We start from the raw sequence: 15536 nt of genomic DNA on the forward strand, positions 1-15536 counted from the left end.
AGAGGATGTAGGACTCGGGAGCTATAATAGGTTTGGTAACCAGGCTAACCACGAACACCATGATATAAAAGTACCGCAAATATAAAGTGATTTATAGACTGAGTATCTTTCCTGAAAAACATCAGAGAAACAACAAATTAAGACATCGTGGCCTCAAAAAGACTTCTGTTTTGACACACTACACTGTACATAGTACCAGTATGGCCAGCTTACCTGATCCTCTGAGCTCTTCTCTGTGCACCGGCCAGTGGTGAGAGGTTGATGTAAGCTGAGCCAACAAGTCGGTCCCTGTTCCGCGGCCTCCGTGCCTCCTTACCAGAAGAAAAGGCCACCCACACTTGCACCTCAAGCCTCTCTTCACGAAAATACCTGCAGGCAGTACAGTGTGCTGAGCTTTCAAGTTCTGAAGAGTGTGACTCATTTGCCAAAATAAACATTATTGGGGGCCCGCAAGCCCTTTTCCGTAGAGCGTAATCGGCCGTTTTAATTCTACGTAGAGCGTAGACGGACCGTTGTAATATTTTGCGTACAGCGTATTCTACGTAATGCGTTGTAGCCACTTGGAATTTATCGAAAAGCGTAATCGAGAGGTTTCCGACTTCAGCGTAGAGCGTTGTCGGGACTCCCCCCCCCTTGCAGGCCCTCATTATTTTTTAGCAGTTCAGTGTTAAAGACAGTATTGTCACTGGCTTTATATATTAGATTAGGGAGCCTATGATATTAAAGAATACCAAAATACATGTATCATGAAAGTTCATCTGTGTTGGTAGTAATCATAATAAAATATTGAACTTTATTCCAACACAGAGATCAAATATTCAACGAACACTGTCATGATCACCAGACATTTTCTTCTTTTCCTTTGGCATTGATTTTGGCATTCTACGACTGTCACTCATTGGTACTATCATTTTCCAATATTTTTTTGCAACTTATGGTATTTGCTCATTTTGCAGCTGCTTAGAGTCCATTCCGCGTCACCGAGTGGGTTGTTATTGTCATTATTTAGAAATGTTTTGAATTCTTTGTAATTGTTTGTCTAAGAAATTTCATAATTTGGAAATATTTTGAACATCTTGTCAATATTCTAAATAATTCCATGGTTTTCTAAAACGTTTGAAATATTCCTGATGTGGAATATGACATTTCCAATAGTTTCTAAATATTTCTAACAGCACTCTACCATTTTTTACCATTATTTCGAATTATTTCTAACATTTTGTAAATAGGTCAGTGGGATGGGAAGGAAGTAATTCACACATCCCTGTGAAGTACAGGGTAGACTGCCTGGGTGTCAGGCATTGATGCCTTACAACAAAAGAGCCACCAGTGTCCAGCAGTGAAATCTAAAAATATACAGAAGAATACAGAAGAGTAGGATTAGCACCTACTTTTATGGGGGCAATTACCCACATCTAACATTTTTCATTTGTTTGAAATAGTTCTAAATATTTCGAATAGTGAAAGAAACAAATGGGTAGTTCAAATTTATTCTAAATAAAGAGATCTTTGTACAGTCACTTTCAAAATGTTTCAGAAATATATAAATGAATTCAAATATATTCAAATTTTCATTTTCAAAGTTTTGAAAAATTTAGAACTTTTGTTACTAGGGTATTCTTTTCTTCTAAATAATTCAAACGTATTAGAAACATGGAGAAAAAACCCACTCGGTGACGCGGAATCGACTCTAATACAATTTACAGTATGGTCAAAAACTTTTTTTGGAAATGGACAAAAATTCATGCATGCATGGATGTCATCCATAATAATCAAATCAACATGGCCTAAAAAAGAGTGAAGACTTGGGCGTACTCACCAATGTAGTGGCTGTGTGAGCTGACACACCATCCTCCTGCTGTACCTTGTCTGACAGCTCAGGTAGTCAGCTGCTGTCAACTCCAGCTCATGTGACTTGGAACAGCATGGTGCTGTGAAGATACAAAGTATACACTTTTTATTTTATCTATTTATGAAGATTTACCACATTTGTGGAATGATTGACATAACAGGTGACTATCACCTCTTCAAGATGTCAAACCTGAGACCAGACTGTAAGGTTTGAACCACTCACACTGGGAAGGACCCCTGCTCTTTTCGATAAGTGCGGTGGGATCTTTAACGTGCTCAAGGTGTGACTGTCCTTTTAAAAACCTCCTATCTGAGAGGACATAGTACCTAACCGAAGCTAGGTACTCATTTATACCTGAGTCAAATGAAGAAATGGGTGTAAAGTGCCTTTCAAAGATATTATTTTTCTGAGAATTGGCATGAATGTGCTGTATACTAGTTAGTATTTACATTAATTTTGATACCTTTACATACAAATGTGATAATACATAAATCTATGAGAACACTTCACCATGCTGTACACCCATGACCCTGACTTGGGTTAAGGGATCAAGGTACAAGGTACTAGCATGATATAAGCCTTGTAACTCATGTTGTTGTTCAATATGTGCATATACAAAATTAATGTACATAGAATACGTGAAGTATGCTTCCCAGTATCTGTGTGTATTTCTGTCATATTTTCAATTGAAGTTACAATCTAGATTTAAAATTCAATTCGATTTTACTGTATGTTAAGGGTGATCATCATCATCATGACTAACTTTCGATTCAAACAACTAACGCAACAGGAATTTCTTCCCCGAATGTCTAAATATCAACAAATTCAACAGGAATTTCTTCTTCGAATGTCTAATTATCAACAAACCCACGTGTACATGCCTTCAATGCTGGGGCGAAAGTTTGTCTATGATAACATGGTGCTTTGAAGTTCGCCCCTCGGTCATGCCTACCGGGAATTACAGAGATGTGACTGTACCCCTGTGAAGGCTTTATGGGGATCTGTAAGGTGTTTGTTTGCCTTTGTTATCAGCACAAAGCTGCTTCCTGGCAATGTCACTGACCTTGACCAAGAAGGTTAAATTTTTAACCTCCTTGCCTTGACGTATAATCTCTAATTGGGGTGTGTGCGGAGAGTGGGCGTAGTCAGGGAGTGATCTGATTCACCTGAAATCTTGCTTTGGGGGAAATCTTAAAATATATATATCTTCAGGAAAGGATTACTGGTACTTCCTACTTCTATTGAAAACAGGGTAGTATCGAGACCCTCTGAAACGCTATATCCTGAATTTTGAGGAGCAATTTTTGCCTGTAGACAAAGCTCGTTTGGTGAAAAATTAAAGTTTCAGCTTGATTTTGAGGTAAGCATTATGGACCTTGGCAAAGAAAAGAAACAATTTTGTAACAGTAAACACAAATGCAGAGAGTGGGCGTAGTCAGGGGGGTGTTCTGATTCACCTGAAATCTTGCTTTGGGGTAAATCTTAAAATATATATCTTCTGAAAAGGATTACTGGTACTTCCTAATGGGGTTATAACTTCCATTGAAAGCAGGGTACTATCTAGACCCTCTGAAACGCTATATCCTGAATTTTGAGGGGTAATTTTTGCGTGTAGACAATGCTCGTTTGGTGAAAAATTAAAGTTTCAGCTTGATTTTGAGGTAAGCATGGACCTGGACGGATCGGCAAAGAAAAGAAACAATGACCTATACCATTATTACGTCACAGTTTGTTTACTGCAATGAATGCCGGTCAATCAACGTTTATATTGTACAGGGGTGCGTAGCGCGGTGTGTGTTTGTGTAGCGTTAGCCTAATATAAGGCTTTTAATACAGTACTACTTTCGTCTAATGTCACAGCTAAATCACCCATGCGGCATGTAATGCTGTGTCAACACAACTAGAGGTAGCAAAAATCAAACATACCTGACTTTGAAAACTTTGAAATGATCTTTATTCTTTAACTGAACGTTCTAGAATGTTCTTTAGAACAGGTAAACAAACTGTGACGTAATAATGGTATAGGTCCATTTTGTAACACAAATGCAGAGAGTGGGCGTAGTCAGGGAGTGTTCTGATTCACCTCAAATCTTGTTTTTTTTTGGGGGGGGGGGGTAAATCTTAAAACATCTTCAGGAAAGGATTACTGGCACTTCCTAAAGGGGTTATATAATATAACTTCCATTGAGAGCAGGGTACTATCATTAGGACAGGTGGTACTGTAATTTCATGATTTTTTTTGTAGTATTTACTTTTGTACAGTGAACTTATCATTACCGGGAACAGATAATTCCCCAACTTATTTTTGCTGCACCTGCCGCCACCGCGAACGTATAGTTCTGTAACATGTCAATTTTTTTTCAGACCGCAAACTTTTGCTCCTGCAATTAACAAGTCTGTACACTTTGGAATCCTTATCATAATGATCATTATCTGTGGCACTTCGACGGGCTTATCAACCACCCCTTTACGGGGGCGACAATACCCCTCCTACAAGATAGGGTGTGCCATATATACACCGTCACGTATCTCTTGACAGGTGATATGACTTCAGGTGATATGACTTATCGGTACCATATATGGAATGTACACCTCATGACACGAGATTATCGAGACTATCGATTTGGTCGGCCGACACAAAGTCCTGCTGGTGAATCACCACATAGTGAATCACCAACTCCAGACACTTGACGTAGGATTTGGACCATCACACACCGGGACACGCCTCTACTGTTTTTTTTTCAAAAGGTGTGAAGGCTAAACTCAAAAACAACATTTCCTTTGATGCTTCAAAGAGTGTAAAAAGTTACATGATGGTAACAATTACTTTAGACTTTTTTTCAGTCCTAAGCTGAGGCCTACCACAGCTGACCATATGATTGACCTCTTAGTGTCTGGAGCTTGTTTTTTTTGACCCAATGCAGGTTAGGTGCAGGTAGACATCAGAAATACCGGCACAGCTCCAATTTTACCTGCACTAACCTCCATATACCCAGTACATGGAGCAGTGCAGGTTAGGTGTAGGTAGACATCAGAAACACCGGCACAGCTCCAATTTTAGCTGCACTAACCTGCATATACCCAGTACATGGACCAGTGCAGGTTAGGTGCAGGTAGACATCAGAAATACCTGCACAGCTCCAATTTTACCTGCACTAACCTGCATATACCCAGTACATGGACCAGTGCAGGTTAGGTGCAGGTAGACACCAGAAATACCTGCTCAGCTCCAATTTTACCTGCACTAACCTGCACATGCAGGTGGTACCCCCTGTTTTTAGAATGAAACGGTCTGTTCATGACGTCTCTTTGTGACTCTGTTCGTCATGCATTCTATTCAAGTACCGGCTCAAAATAGCCTACGAGTTCTACGAAAGATGGGTCGTGAGCCATGTGACATTACGTACACAGTAGTCGCTGACGTCAATCGTAGTAGAGTACAATAGTACAGTGTGCTGATTGAGATGTCAACTACTTGTATTTACTACTTGCATTTTTCAGAGAAAAAAACAAACTATCCTCCTTTTTCTGTTTGTCATACGTTCAAGTACCAGCTCAAAATAGTCAAGGAGTTCTACGAAAGACGGGTCGTGAGGTATTTGATATTACATACTCGTTTGTGCAGTTTACATAGGAGTTACTGATGTCAATCGTAGTAGAGGACAACAATTGTAGTACATTGTGCTGATTGGGCTGTAAACTTAAATATACTACTTGTAGTTCCTGGCTTTTCTTATTTCCTGGCTTTGCTTATTCAGAGAAAAAAAACTATCCCACTTTTTCTGTTCGTCGTACATTCAATTACCTGCTCAAAATAGTCTACAGGTTCTACGAATCAAAAGACAAGTCGTGAGCTATTCGACATTACCAAGGAGGTTTTTAACCTTCTCAACATGTACAAACTCGTTTGTGTAGTTTACACAGGAGTTACTGACGTCAATTGTAGTAGAGGACAACAATTGTAGTACAGTGTGCTGATTGGGCTGTTAACTTAATATATATACTACTTGTATTTCCTGGCTTTGCTTATTCAGAGAAAAAAAACAACTATCCTCCTTTTTCTGTTCATCGTGAATTCAAGTACCAGCTCAAAATAGTCTACAGGTTCTACGAATCGAAAGACAAGTCGTGAGGTATTTGTACACTGTACTAGCTGACGTCAATTGTAGTAGAGTGTGCTGATTGGGATGTCAACTTTGATTCTGTACTACATTTTATTTCCTGGTTGTATTCAGAGAAAAAAAAACAGAGATGACCCACAGACAGTAAAATATTTTCTATACAGGAGGGCTTGTCTTCTTGTTATTTAGTTTGGTTATGTTTGTAAATATTAATGATATTTTGTACAATTGTGTGTTCCCTAAAACTACATAATTCAGCCTTTTTTACATTGTATTATTTAGGTCGTTTTAGTTTTATGTCAATTTGCAAATAAACCATAATTTCATACATTCAACTGACTGACAGAAAACTGAAAATGAAGAGTGCATTAAAGAAGGACAACATATTCTGCACACTTTTTTTGCTCGGTTTGACATAAGATTTTAGAGTACTGGTAAGGCTATTTTCTGAAGATTTGGGTTGGGATTGTGTATAAGTTGAAGACACCTCTAAATTGTACAGTAACAAACGGGTAATAATAGATTATCAAGATAAGATAGAATACTTTTAAATACCAAACAGTAAAGGTAACTATAGACAAACACTGAAACAGTAAAATAATCCCCTTGGCAAACCTCTACTTGAAATAGATGCAAACATTGCAAGCAACATGTCACACACTAATCACCTGGACAAATAGGCTTTTTGACAGTTTATAAATTATAGAGCATGAAATCTTTGGTCAAATTGAAAGGTCAAACCTAACAAAAGATACATTGTACACACACAAATGTTCCACATGACTTGATCTCCTAACCGTGGGGCTGTTTGCTAATGCAGTATGGCAGCCACAATTCTGGTATGTGCAAAAAAAATAGCCTTATTAGGAGCTTGAGATAATTTCACACAAGCTCCTAACAAAAGGTTTTATCCACGTTCAAGACTTCAAAGTTGCATACTTAAGTCCTAAAAGAAGCCTACTAGTAGAAGAAATCAATTTTTTTCAAAAGCAAGAAGTACTCTTTGTAAAAGAATTTTTGTTTACGATTAAAGCAACAAAAAAGACAAGTAACTTTAAACGCTTCCGGACTAATTTTTTTATCAAACACACAGTGGTCCACACACTTCCTGGTAGGAAGTGTGTTTATTTGGTGATACAAAACGTCTATGCCTAAATATTTTTACCAGTCTATTACCCCTGATATTTTCTACACCTATGACCAAGGATTTGGTCTGCTAGAAATTCGAAGAATAGTTAGTAATAACGTTGACTGTGACGAAACAGTACTATACACACCTTGACAATATGGTCTGTCAAATATCCTCATTGACAAATATTTTAACCAGTCTACCTGACATTTTCTACACCTATGACCAAGGATTTGGTCTGCTAGAAATTTGAAGAATATTTAGTAATATTGTTGACTGTGACTAAACAGTACTGTACACATGCATCTAAACAATACGGTCTGTCAAATATCCTCCAATTTTTTACCAGTCTACCCAATATTTTCTACACCTATGACCAAGGATTTGGTCTGCTAGAAATTCGAAGAATTATAGTTAGTAATCATCGTTGACTGTGACTAAACAATACTGTACACATCTAAACAATACGGTCTGTCAAATATCCTCCAATATTTTTACCAGTCTACCCAATATTTTCTACACCTATGACCAAGGATTTGGTCTGCTAGAAATTAAAAGAATAGTTAGTAATATCGTTGACTGTGACTAAACAAAACTGTACACATCTAAACAATATGGTCTGTCAAATATCCTCAAATATTTTTACCAGTCTACCCGATATTTTCTACACCTATGACCAAGGATTTGGTCTGCTAGAAATTCGAAGAATTATAGTTAGTAATCATCGTTGACTGTGACTAAACAATACTGTACACATCTAAACAATACGGTCTGTCAAATATCCTCCAATATTTTTACCAGTCTACCCAATATTTTCTACACCTATGACCAAGGATTTGGTCTGCTAGAAATTCGAAGAATAGTTCGTAATATTGTTGACTGTGAGTAAACAATACTGTACACAGCTAAACAATATGGTCTGTCAAATATCCTCAAATATTTTAACCAGTCTACCCGATATTTTCTACACCTATGACCAAGGATTTGGTCTGCTAGAAATTCGAAGAATAGTTCGTAATATTGTTGACTGTGAGTAAACAATACTGTACACAGCTAAACAATATAGTCTGTCAAATATCCTCAAATATTTTAACCAGTCTACCCAATATTTTCTACACCTATGACCAAGGATTTGGTCTGCTAGAAATTCGAAGAATTATAGTAATCATCGTTGACTGTGACTAAACAAAACTGTACACATCTAAACAATACGGTCTGTCAAATATCCTCCAATATTTTTACCAGTCTACCCAATATTTTCTACACCTATGACCAAGGATTTGGTCTGCTAGAAATTCGAAGAATAGTTAGTAATATTGTTGACTGTGAGTAAACAATACTGTACACAGCTAAACAATATGGTCTGTCAAATATCCTCAAATATTTTAACCAGTCTACCTGACATTTTCTACACCGATGACCAAGGATTTGGTCTGCTAGAAATTCGAAGAATTATAGTAATCATCGTTGACTGTGACTAAACAAAACTGTACACATCTAAACAATATGGTCTGTCAAATATCCTCAAATATTTTAACCAGTCTACCCGATATTTTCTACACCTATGACCAAGGATTTGGTCTGCTAGAAATTCAAAGAATAGTTAGTAATATCGTTGACTGTGACTAAACAGTACTGTACACAGCTAAACAATATGGTCTGTCAAATATCCTCAAATATTTTTACCAGTCTACCCAATATTTTCTACACGTATGACAAAGGACTTGGTCTGCTAGAAATTCAAATAATAGTTAGTAATATCGTTGACTGTGACTAAGCAGTACTGTACACATGCATCTAAACAATACGGTCTGTCAAATATCCTCCAATATTTTTACCAGTCTACCCAATATTTTCTACACCTATGACCAAGGATTTGGTCTGCTAGAAATTCGAAGAATAGTTAGTAATATTGTTCACTGTGACTAAACAGTACTGTACAAGCATTGACAATGGACTGTTCAATATCCTCAAATACTGTATTTTTACCAGTCTACCCTATATTTTCAGGCTGTTGCAATAAAAAGAAATAGTCAGTCTTGTCATCTCTCAAACAAGACCTTTATTGTCTCAGCTGTTAATATTTTACTCTATATTTTTATCGCATTACTGGAAATGTTTGTTTGGCACAGGAAATAATGGTAATAAAGGATGACTTCTGACATTTGTGTAGATAAAGAACAGAAACTAACTGATCGACAAACAGTATGTTTTTCTCCTTTTTTACATTTTACTGTGTTTGTACTTTAAGAAAAATAAACACCAGACTCAGAAACGTAAAAAACAAGTTGTCACAGTGATAACATTTGACTCATTATGACATAAGAAATTGGGACAAGCAAAAAGCACCCCACATTTTAAACAATAAATACATTAACAAACAGACATAAAACACCTCATAAGTTATAAATGCATACAAATCTTGAATGTGATTTAATTCAATCCTAACTTTATAGTTCACCATTCTTTTATGATAGCAAGATATGATGATAATGATGATTCTTTATTTATAATATGATAGCAAGGAAGAAAACACTTCCTACTAACAGAACAAAATTCTGGTCAAAAGATTTATAAAAATATGCAGATTGACGACATTTTGGGGGCAAGAAAAATTCAGTTACCCTCTATGAAAGTCAAAATGTTCTAAGGCAATTAACGTCTGATGTATCCATATTCAGTATTATTGGCACATCTATTCTTTCAATATTGTAAAAAGATACAAAAGGAATCCTTGTATTTATAAAGAATGAAAGAAAAAGGTTTTTAAAAGCTATACACTGTACAAACTACTTTTCATTCCAAATCCCTGCACTTGACCATCATGAGTATACATGTACATGTACAAAACTTCCGACAATCAACGCACATAACAAGTATTCCACTTGACGCTCTGTGTACAGAGTGGGCGTGTCGTGAAAGAGGGCGGCCCGGTAGTACTGAAAAGCCAGGAAGTGAGGTGTTGGGGATCAACAAGAGATCTCGACAGCTTTGCCAACACACAGGAAGAGATGACGACAAGCATTCCTGGAATATTTCCCCCGGAGAGGCGTGGCACCACAGGTGGGTTTCCCCGGCAAGAATCTTCCAGGAACAAAGACGCGGACATCAGAGAAAAAAAGCGTTGACACTCACCTACTGACGTGAGCGCCTCATTTACATATTCCTAGTATTTTCCCCAAGTTTCCCACCTACAGATATAACAGGATATTACACCTGCATGACTTACATGTTAAAAAAACACCATGGTGCCTATAAATATGAGCCTCCTGAGGTCTACATCACAGCGAAGACAACTTTCTTCTCCCTCGACACAAGCCTTCCAGCGACTGAGACCCTACGATGGCAAAGATGATGGTGTGTGTGTTGGCAGTTTTCTGTGGCCTCCTGTATTCTACAACAGCAGTTCCAGTCACAACTGTGGCTCCTGGTACAACAGTAACCCAAGCTCTAGAAGCCAGCCTTCAGAAGACAGCACACGTTTTGGCCCTCACAATTGAAGCCTATGGAAGCATTGTAAGTACCAAATTTTTTTTTCTCTCCAATTTTAACGTCATTTTCCCCCCGAAACGGGGGTTAGACGTGCTTGCATCAAATGCAAGTCTTTTTTGAAGCAAGATTTTTTATGGCTGGATGCCCTTCCTATGACGCCAACCTAAACCCTAGTAGGGCCCAGGATCCCTCTAACTGAGGGGGGAAATACGTGTAAAGTGCCATTCCCAATTGGAGCAAGGCAACACTTGCCTGTCACGTAATTCAACTATTGAATATTGTGATGTGAACACAGTGCCATAAAGGTATATTCCCTGACCAGTGGGGTATGATAGATTTTTCAGTCGGCATATGTTTGATTCAAATAGTGAAATAGTTTAAAAACCAGCTAAATGAGGACCCCTTTATTTTTTGGTACCACCAATAAATTATAGCTATAATCTGAGCCTATGGTACAAAACAGGCAACTGTTTTCCGTCAGTAACATTACGTTTTTTCCTCACCAGAAATATCAGTATGCTATAGAATAGGGTCCATTCAACTGACTACATAAAAAAATGACCAACAAATTGACTTAGAAAATCCGGTTTTACAGAATCAGTACTGCTCTGGAATGCAATTTGCTAGTGTGATAAAATCCCTTCCAACATGAATTGGTCTGGAACAAATTTTCTAGTACAGATGTCCACCAGCATGGAGAATGACTTTATTGCTGAAAAAATGTACCAGTACATGAACTGTACAATGTTGTACCTTCTGTGTTTTACAGAACACTGTCCACTTCAGTGGAACAGCCAGCTACCCAGATGAGACCGTTCGTACTCTCCCAGACCCAGACGACTTCATAACAGCCACCGACATTGAAACAAGTGCAATGCAGGTAAGGGAACATTGTCTTCTGATAAAGATTACTGTTAAAGATTTTGTCAAGATGCTGTCTCTGAGAACAAGTATAATTTTTGCATTTAGCAGAGCTGTCTATCTAGTACGTATATTTCTTTTCTCATTGGATTTCAAAGATTCTGGACAGATCCTTGCCTTATATTATATTCAGAGAAATTCCCCAATCCAGAAACCATGACTGGACAAGGTACAAAAATACAACCACCGGTGTGTTATATGGTTTCTGACCACATTAAACACAATACGGTGGCACATAAACCAGACTGAATGCTGACATAAAAGGTACCTAAATAGCTCTGTCCACCACAACAGAGATTTGCTCAGTAAACAAAAGCAGTTGCGCCGGCTATAATTGAGTTACTGCATTGAAAAGGAGAACACATTCGTAAGACAGAAACCAAGAAGTACAACACTTACATTAGTTGTAGACACAGAACCAATATAAAGATATAGCCAGATGATTCATGGCTCTTTCAGGGCTCTCACCAGAATTTTTTAACAGTTACAAAAGGACAAGGCAAATTGCTGCACATTGAGTCCCAAAAATATGACCCATCGTAGGGGGCCTGGTTCCGGGGAAAAATCTTGAACTTATTACCCCCATTAAGCTTACAAAGGAGAAGTCAAACCCTTCAGACATAGTTTTAGACATAGCTATAACTTTAGACTATTACCTTTTATTATGTAGATTTTGAAGTTATTTTGTACTCTGTGTAAATGTTCTTCATCCTTTGTTCTCTGGAATTAGCCTTCAGGCATGAATTTGCAATAAACTTAATATCATTAAAATTTTGCAAATCTATCTTGTTCCTTGCTGCAGGATTCGGAGGTTCTGACGACCCTGAAGGCTCATCTGCACGCCTTTGAGAGACACCTGGAGACAGTCGAGCTGGAAGAGCTGACACTCGCACAAGATGACACCACTGGACAGGTGCAAGGTGTGTACGAACAGGTCGCCAACGTCCACACCAAGACAACAGAGCTCCAGACTTCACTGGCTACTACGGTAAATAACTTCTTCTTTCTAAAATAAACTACCAGTAAGCATAATCCATAACACAATGAAGCCCTAACTTCTTTTAACAGGTCTTTGTTGAAAAGTATAAGACCACTGGCTTAGACATTGTTTACAAAATTCTAGTGACTTAGTCTAAGCACAGTGGACAAGTGGACGTATGCAAATGTGAACTTTGCTCGTCATAAACAAAGCAGTGCAAACAGTTATATAATGGTAACCAATAACATAACCCCTTCCGACCTCTAAGTCTACAAAACATGTAATACAACACGGAAGTGACGTCAACTTAGTGATTACAACCTGGGTACATGTACTTGTAACCTGCAGTACCCCATGGAGCTATTTATGTTTACCTTCACAGAAGGAAAACATAATTATAATTGTTTTTGCTCTGTTTCTTCTTCCTTTTCGTCTCCAAACGAATAAGGTCAATGACCTGAACCAGACGTCTGTCACCATGGTAACTAGTGTTGAGTTAAATCATGTTGTAATATATCAAATAATATGAATGCGTTTGAGTAAGAATTAACAGAGCAGACCTTATGCGAAGGTGAACATTATGCATTTTCTTGGCAAATGTTATCTCTCTATTTTCAATTAAGTTATTTTGAAACTACATCTGTGTTTATTCATACTGAAATTATTCTTGCACTGAAGTCTCTAAAGTTTCTTTCCTTGGCAAAATCATGAAGTGGTACATGTAAATGATCTCCCTATTTTTTCTGTCGCGAGATTCTATGATGGGATGTGATAAAAATATTGAAGAATTGACTCTCCAGAGGAAATGATGCCTACAGTACATAGCAGCTGTACTAAATCCTTGGTTGTTTGCTGAATTTCAGGCCAACGTTATGGGTCACACCTTTGACAACACCAATGAAGAGGTCAACCCTAACCCAAACCTTGACGAATGGTCCAAGACCCTGCACGCGTACCTGACCTTTCGTGACTACGTAACGTTCCTTAGCAACCTGGAGCGCGTCTTCGCCGAGCTGGTGGAGCGGGAGAGCGTGGCTTGAGACGGCCAAGCTCCGTCCTAGCAACCGTCTTGTGTACCGTGTATACTTGATGATACATGCACATTGTACGTTGCTTTTTTTTCTTGGAATCTATCCCAGTAAGGGGTAGCTTGTGATGTCGTATCTCACAATGAGATGTACGATTACTAATAGCTTACAAACATCATTAACATGTTTTTTATAGCGATTGAGTGATAGTATTACAGACTTATTACATCGCATTTTGTGCAAGGCTTGATCAACTGTACTGCATGCCATTTGCATTTTAAAACTAGAAAGATCATACCTAATAACATTTAATCATAGATTTTGCCCTGTACTTTACAGTGAGCAATAATAATATGCTTTATGCTTAGAACATTGCTATAAAATAGTAATAGATATATGTTTTTATAAGAAAGCAGGACAGGAATTTATTTTGTAGAGTCAAAAGACCAGTATGTAATGTATATGAGACTGTATATTAGCAAAAAGCTGATATACCAAGACTAGCTATAGTATATGACATTGTATGAATAGTCACTGACGAAAGGAGTGGATGCTACTTCACTAAAGTGTAAGTATGTAGAGAAAGAAAAACCATAGTATTCTGTATTTTTCTATTAAGCTGCTTCCATGCTAAATATTATGATCATGTTACAAGATTAGAATCTGAATAAAAGTTTTTTGTGTGTAAAGTTGACAGAAGCTTCTTGTATTACATATATTACAAAATACGTGTATTTTACAGCACTTAATTTTGTGAACTTCCGAACCGTTTCATTTGTACTGTATATATTGTCCTTGTTTGCATAAATCGACTGAGTATAATCTTGAGCAAACATCATCAAACAATCTACAAAAGGTACAAGAAAAGTAGTGCATACTAGGTCTTCTATTGTACTGAAATGTTGTATTAAACAGGCTAAATCAAGGCTTTGGCAAATCTACTCGGTACCTCCAAAGGTTATCGAAGGTGCTAGTTCTAAACCTTCTAGCTGAACTAGTGTCAGATATGGTCAAGATTTCAATCAAGCTCTATTATCAGGCTATTATTGATAGAACATTTAAGTTCAGAACCCCAATGTGAAATTTAGGAGGAGAATAAAATAACCAATTCAAGATTGCTGACAAAGAAAAGGCACAATCACAGAGGAACACACCCCAGAGCTGAAAATCTAATGATAAAATTTATTTACTACAAGTCTCTGTCTCTTAAAGGACTATAGTACATGTATATTCCAAGAGTAAAATCACAGTCACCATATTATCTACTGTCAAAGCTTTAGCGGTGGTCACCTCGAAATAAGGACCACCTGTCCTGGTCATTTTGGTCACTTTCTGTTGATGGCTTTTAGATTACTTTTCCCACTGACAAAAGCATTAAATACCTCTGAGTTTGACTGTACTCGTCTGTATACGTAACATTGGCATAACATCTTTATGGCCAAGTGGCTAGGCTAAGATCGAGAGGTCGCAGCTCAATTCCTTGCATTCGGTGCTAAACCTTGTATCCTTGGGAAAGGCATAACTTTCCTCACTCCACCCAGGTGTAAAATGGGTGCCTGACCTCAGTTTAGGAGATATTTAAAGCCCGGTGGAAGGATGGGATCTTTGGGCCAATTTACACGGGGTAAGAAAAATAATCGACAGATATTTTGAGCACGTAAACAAGTCTGCAACAGGCCTGTTCACACACTCAAAACTCTGTCCCATGACACGTGCCACATCACATCGTAGGACAAATGATGTTACCCACTCTGTTCAAGTGGGAGACTCCTCCAACATTAAGTCTGCAGAATACTCGATCAGAGTTAAAACGTCTTAGGGACTACGACCCTCACCTACTCTTCTGTCCACCAGCAAGAGTCACTACATACCGGAGCAGTCTACAGCACTATGGTCCTTACCTGTGGAACACTCTTCCGCTACAGCAACGACAGCTCCGTAGTCTCATGACTTTTAAACAGATCATTAGGAGCAGGACTTGATCCAGTTGATGTTTAGGATGTTGTATTTAGTA

The 15536-nt window shown here is 37.9% G+C and overlaps 2 protein-coding genes across 2 annotated transcripts in view; one reads left to right on the forward strand and one right to left on the reverse strand.

Moving 5' to 3' along the window:
- Positions 1 to 15536, reverse strand: part of LOC109464673 (C2 domain-containing protein 3-like) — a 35041-nt gene that overhangs the window by 8863 nt on the left and 10642 nt on the right. Inside the window, exons 12-13 of the mRNA XM_019761713.1 lie at positions 1820 to 1931; positions 214 to 369 (exon numbers count right to left, since the gene is read on the reverse strand). Coding sequence (XP_019617272.1) covers positions 214 to 369; positions 1820 to 1931 — 268 coding nt within the window. The remainder of the gene's footprint in view (positions 1 to 213; positions 370 to 1819; positions 1932 to 15536) is intronic.
- LOC109464665 lies at positions 9864 to 14151 on the forward strand. The gene is made up of 4 exons (XM_019761701.1): positions 9864 to 10618; positions 11364 to 11474; positions 12318 to 12503; positions 13358 to 14151. Exons 1-4 carry the CDS (start codon positions 10445 to 10447, stop codon positions 13532 to 13534), a joined length of 648 nt encoding a protein of 215 aa, XP_019617260.1. The 5' UTR covers positions 9864 to 10444; the 3' UTR covers positions 13535 to 14151.

The sequence above is a fragment of the Branchiostoma belcheri genome, unplaced genomic scaffold, assembly GCF_001625305.1.
Source record: "Branchiostoma belcheri isolate BF01 breed outbred unplaced genomic scaffold, Haploidv18h27 scaffold14, whole genome shotgun sequence".
Lineage (NCBI taxonomy): Eukaryota > Metazoa > Chordata > Leptocardii > Amphioxiformes > Branchiostomatidae > Branchiostoma > Branchiostoma belcheri.

What these genes read in the sequence shown, in the direction of transcription:
- LOC109464665 (XM_019761701.1), top strand. Translation starts at nt 10,445, where the DNA reads ATGGCAAAGATGATGGTGTGTGTGTTGGCAGTTTTCTGTGGCCTCCTG. An exon ending in TTGAAGCCTATGGAAGCATT is followed by an intron (nt 10,619 to 11,363) that starts GTAAGTACCAAA and finishes TGTGTTTTACAG; the next exon opens with AACACTGTCCACTTCAGTGG. An exon ending in AGACTTCACTGGCTACTACG is followed by an intron (nt 12,504 to 13,357) that starts GTAAATAACTTC and finishes GCTGAATTTCAG; the next exon opens with GCCAACGTTATGGGTCACAC.